The sequence below is a fragment of the Nicotiana attenuata genome, chromosome 11 (assembly GCF_001879085.1).
Source record: "Nicotiana attenuata strain UT chromosome 11, NIATTr2, whole genome shotgun sequence".
Classification (NCBI taxonomy): Eukaryota; Viridiplantae; Streptophyta; class Magnoliopsida; order Solanales; family Solanaceae; genus Nicotiana; species Nicotiana attenuata.
Genome location: NC_031999.1, coordinates 36,455,096 through 36,460,127, shown reverse-complemented (window position 1 = coordinate 36,460,127; position 5,032 = coordinate 36,455,096). Strand labels below are relative to the sequence as shown.

The following is a 5,032-nucleotide window of genomic DNA, read 5'->3' as shown; positions in this document are numbered from 1 at the left end:
ATATATATATATATATATATATATATATATATATATATACACTCTATTGTTTAGCGATGTTATTGGGCCATGCGCAGCACGGAATATCCTTACTAGTGCTAGTAATAGTTACCAACAAGTAAATAAAAATGAAGAAGGTATAATCTTTTATAGGATAAAAACTTACACTTTACGAGAGCTATTAAGATTACAAATAGTAAATCGAATCTGACTATTTGAGTGAATTACTCTAGCATTAGAGCTTCTCCATATATACACAAAATATGTGTACATCTGACATTACATTTACACAAACTGTGTTAAATTATCGTACAAAATTAGGAAACAATAATATATTAATTACCATGCAACAACAACAACAATCCAATAAAATTCCATTAGTGAGGTCTGGGGAGGGTAGTGTGGACGCAGACCTTACTCCTACCCCGAAGGAGTAGAATTACCATGATCAAATGATAAAAGTTTTTAGGCAAATAATTTTATTGAATTAATTTGGTTTGTTATAAACACTAGCTCTATATAGCAATTTTCTATTTAATATAAATTTGAATGCATGTGATTTTTCTAAAATCTAGTAGGAAAAATGTGTTGATCCTTCTTAGATAAAATGATAGCACAAAATAATAGAATTACAAGGAAAATACTATAAAAAGAAAAACCAAATCATAATGATATTTTTTATGGGATTGAAAGTGTGAGTTTAATTTTTACCGTCTTTTTTTCCGTGCTGATCTCTGATATATTAGAAAATTTTAAAAATAAATTCTAAAGATAGTTTCAAGTAAAAGAAAATTCTAAAAATAGATGCTCAACTCTCAAGATAGTATAAATAGCTTAAATTAAACCGGGTAATTTTTTTTTTTTTGCAAGAATAAAAAATAAAAAAGGAGGAACTCACATTATCCAAAATTCTTGAAGAAAAAAGAATAATAACCAAAAACGACACTACCAGCTCACCAGTCACCGATGAGACCCACCGCCCACGGCTGCCACCTCAACTGTTTCTCGCCCTATTTCCACCTGGCTAACAAGTGAACCAGTTACCTATTAATTCACTCCTATCTCTTTTCATCCGTACCAAATCCTTTCTCCAATTCCTACCAAAAATTCCCTTTCCCAAATGGCTCGTCTTCTCTCTAATAATTCCCAAATCCAAACCCTAACCCGAACTTTAACCCGACCCAAATTCGCCCCACCTCTTGTCCTCACTCTCCGTCACCGTTCAAACTCCAACCGATCCGGCGACGGCGATGGTTCCGGCGAAGGAGAACCACCTCACCCTCAGTTAATCGAGATCGATCTCGATTCCTCCTCTATCGGATCGGAAGGCGGAATAAGGAAGTTAGAAGAGGTGATCCATTCGGTTATCGTGAGACGTTCCGCACCTGATTGGCTCCCTTTTTTGCCTGGATACTCTTACTGGGTCCCACCTCTTCCTAATCAACCGTTTGTGAAAGTAGGAGGAGGTATACATGGTCATAGAGGAGGAGGAGGAGGTGATTTTGATCCTCATAGGATTGTTGAGGTTGTCGGGAAGCTTGCTTCTGTGAGGAGTCATTTTGGTTCGTCTTCGTTGTTGTTGTCGGAGGATGAAACGGCGTGCGTGTCAAGAGTTCGTGGTTGGCCCTCTTCTTCCTTTTTCACTGGAGGTATACATATGTTAAAAAGGAGGAAGCTTTATGTGTTTAAATGTTTTTGTTTTTAATTCTAATTTTTTTAGTTATATCGTATTTGCATAATATTGGCATGACACGAGTTTAAATGGAGTAAGGGTCCGTGAGGATTCATATAGTGGACCCTAAATTTTTTGGGACTGAGGCATTGAGGCGTAGTTGTTTCTTTTTGGTGGGACAAATGAGGAGTAATGTTTTTATGTTTAATTCGATTAGGTTTTAATTATTCAGTATTTGCATAATACTGGCATGACATGAGTTTAAATATAGGAATGTGGTCAGTGAGGATTCACATAGCCGACCCCAAACTTGTTTGAGACCGAGGCTTAGTTGTTGTTGTTTCTTTTTGGGAGAACAATTGAGAAGTAAAAATAGTTGTCTAGTTTTTTTAGACCATAGGGCTTAGTTCAAGTGGCAAACGGAGGGACTTGTAACTTAGGTCGCAGGTTCGAGCCCTCGCAATGCGAACTAATCCTCGTAATTTACGTGGGAATGGTAGATAGGCAGACCCATCTTCCCAAGTTTCGAAGGGTGCAGTTGGTCCTATGGGTTGGCCCCAAACGGATTTCTCAGTCATTAAAAAAAAGTCTTCTTGTTTTTAGCTCGCAGTGGTAGTGTAGAGACTGAAAATAAATTAGCGATTTTGAGGTATTATCGCCAGTATAAATGATAGGAAGACCTATTTTTTCTGGAATTGATTGCTTAAGCCATATCTTGCTGACTATGTAAGTGTAGGTGGTCCCGAGCTTAGACAAAGGAAGGAGACTTGCGGAAAGTTGAGTGCCAAGCTAAAAATAGTCTAGGTATAATTCCTACAAAGGATACCGTAGAATCATAGAACTAGTGTCTTAGTAGGCGTTTGGACATAAGAATTGTAAAATTCCAAAAAACGGTGAAATTTTTTTTCGAAAATGGTATTTGAAATTTAGAGTTGTGTTTGGACATAAATTTCAGTTTGGGTTGTTTTTGAAGTTTTGTGAGTGAAAATTTTGAAAAACAGTTTTTTGGAGTTTTTTAAATGTTCAAAAATTTCTAAAATGCATCTTCAAGTGAAAATTGGAAATTGTATGAACAAACGCTTATTTCGAAAAAAGTGAATTTTTTTTTGGAAAAAAGGGAAAAAAATTCTATGTCCAAACGGGCTCTTAGTCTTTTATTTCACATCAGATTAATGTCATGCAGATCCAAAACAACCACAGGTTTGCACATGGTCTAGCGTCAAATGAGATATCCCAGTAATAAGGAGAATCTTAATGCAACATCCCAAACCCAGTTGAAATATTTGATACTACAAGGATAAGCTTTCTCCATAGCTGTATGGAAAGCATAAATACCCCAAGGCGGAGAAGTCAAAACCAAAATTTTGAAGTAGAAGGTCTAAAAGCACCTGTATTTGCCGAGGAATATAGGAGTTTAAGTCCGCAATAGTGTATTTATGAACCAAAGTTGCATGATTGTTACAAGATTCCATCGGAATTATTCTGGGTGTCTTCCAGTTTTTAGGTTTAATGAACCACTTTGTTATGCGGTTAGGGTTGAAGTTGGCTTTAGCTTCTGTTGCCTTTGAGTGTTTAAACTTCATGCCTCCAACTCCTACAGGCATTGGACTCTGATCCTCTTAAGATTATTTTTTTACAGACTTGAATTCTCAGCTGGTGGTTCAGCTTGTTTTGATGGAAAAATTTCAGTTTTGTTTCTTTGGGGGACTACACTGTGTGTATGTTGTTGTATTTCAGTTTTGTTTCTTTGGCACTTTGCTCATTAGGTGTACTATCTAGAAATGATGTTTAACTTAATTGGCTAGTTTAATACTAACGACATTGAACTTAAGTAGTACTCAGAAAAAAGAAGTTTAGAAGTAGTAAACAAGGAGTAAGTCTTCTTCAGTTTGGTTGGTACATTGCATTAGTTAGCACATTGGAGGAACTATTTTCTTCTAGCAAGCCTATTTCAAGTTAGATGTTTTAAGTAGGTTGAACCTTATAAAAAAAATGTTTTAAGTAGGTTGATCTCTAGTGAAGGGGAGAAGTAGTGGAGTTCTAACACAATCTTACATGAGTGACTTCTCTTGATGCTTAGTAACAGTTGCTGCTCCACCTAGAAATACAACAGTGAACCATTTCCCAGCGCTATGGTATATTTGTAATAGCAGCTTTGACAATAATATTAGCATTTCTTCCCTACTTGCAGGAAGTGCACCCACATTCCCAGTCCCAGTGCAGGTGGTCGAAGTGGAGGTAAAGCTTGAGGACAACGCAGATTATGACTCTAAATCAGAGGACGAAGGCTAAATGACCTGTCATCCATAGAGTGAGCTGTCATAGTAAGTTGTTTATTAACCTTTGCATTTTGTGATCTGCTTTGGATTCGACCTTCCTGTTCCATCTGGAGGGATCTATTTCCAATTCTAGTTTTGGTCATTTACTCTCAGTCCTACTTTTATCTCTACGACTTCTTTTACGTCTCATGAAGTTCCGTTTTTAAGCCAGAACTAGGTCAGGCATTTCTTGGTCGTCCTAGTCTTCTGGATGAGGGGGTGAAATGGATAATGGAAATCTATCAAAAGAGTTTTGGGGTTGGGAAACTTGAACTGGTTAGTGTACTGCCGGAAAAGCTTTTTTATGTTACAACTTAAACAAGATATGTGATTAATACTGGAAAATGTGCATTTCTTTGATTGTCTACATTGTTGATTTTTGCAGGCTTAGTAACCTTGTAAATTCTTTGAAAACCTGGAAAACATAAGAAGCTGCTTACCTAAGAAATGGCATGCAAAAGTTACACGTACCAGAGTTTGGGGTCGAAGCTCTTCCATCCGCCCTCTTGTTCGATGTAGTGACTCAATGCTCAGCCTACCTATAAAAATCTTGTATTTATGGTGTTTGAACTGTATGATCTGGAAAAATAATCAGCCAGTTAAGTTTAATGCTCTTTGCTTTTGGTCTATTGTGTGTTGCCATGACTTTTAACCCGTCGTCAGCGATATCATCGTCTCAGCTGTTCCATTGGTGGGCTTGTCATCTACTATGGTCAAAATTACGCCCCCTAAGAAATGTATTTAATACTATTAGATAAGAGTATTTGCCTAAACCACTTTCGTTTTCCGTCTCTAAACATTAACACTTCACTAATTAGATCATCAAAGATAGATTTAGTAAAGAAAGCGATAAATGACTTCTTGTTTTTCAATAGAAATAAATAATTCTTTATTTAGAGTAATTTTTTAGTGGTAGATGATGTTTCGTGGTACATTTTACTTATCATACTGTCAGGTGACAGTATATGCTAATACTCTTTGGGTCTGTTTGGAAAGCCTTGTGTAATTATTGGACTGTGTAATTATTAGGGTATTGATTACC

At 36.5% G+C, this 5,032-nt stretch overlaps 1 protein-coding gene across 3 annotated transcripts; it reads left to right on the top strand.

Moving 5' to 3' along the window:
* LOC109234353 lies at nucleotides 957–4,642 on the top strand. Of its 3 annotated transcripts, none has more exons than XR_002069189.1 (4): nucleotides 957–1,649; nucleotides 3,864–3,996; nucleotides 4,163–4,266; nucleotides 4,376–4,642. XR_002069189.1 is itself a non-coding variant. In XM_019400312.1 (3 exons), exons 1-2 carry the CDS (start codon nucleotides 1,121–1,123, stop codon nucleotides 3,962–3,964), a joined length of 630 nt encoding a protein of 209 aa, XP_019255857.1. In that variant the 5' UTR covers nucleotides 959–1,120; the 3' UTR covers nucleotides 3,965–3,996; nucleotides 4,376–4,642. The 3 variants fall into 3 exon arrangements, 1 of the variants encoding a protein (XP_019255857.1); XR_002069190.1 differs by having other exon boundaries at nucleotides 4,159–4,266; XM_019400312.1 differs by lacking the exon at nucleotides 4,163–4,266 and having other exon boundaries at nucleotides 959–1,649.

Excerpts from the sequence above, each read along its gene's own strand:
- LOC109234353 (XM_019400312.1), top strand. The coding sequence starts at position 1,121 with ATGGCTCGTCTTCTCTCTAATAATTCCCAAATCCAAACCCTAACCCGA. Across the intron at positions 1,650-3,863 it reads TTCTTCCTTTTTCACTGGAG|GAAGTGCACCCACATTCCCA; the intron begins GTATACATATGT and ends CCCTACTTGCAG.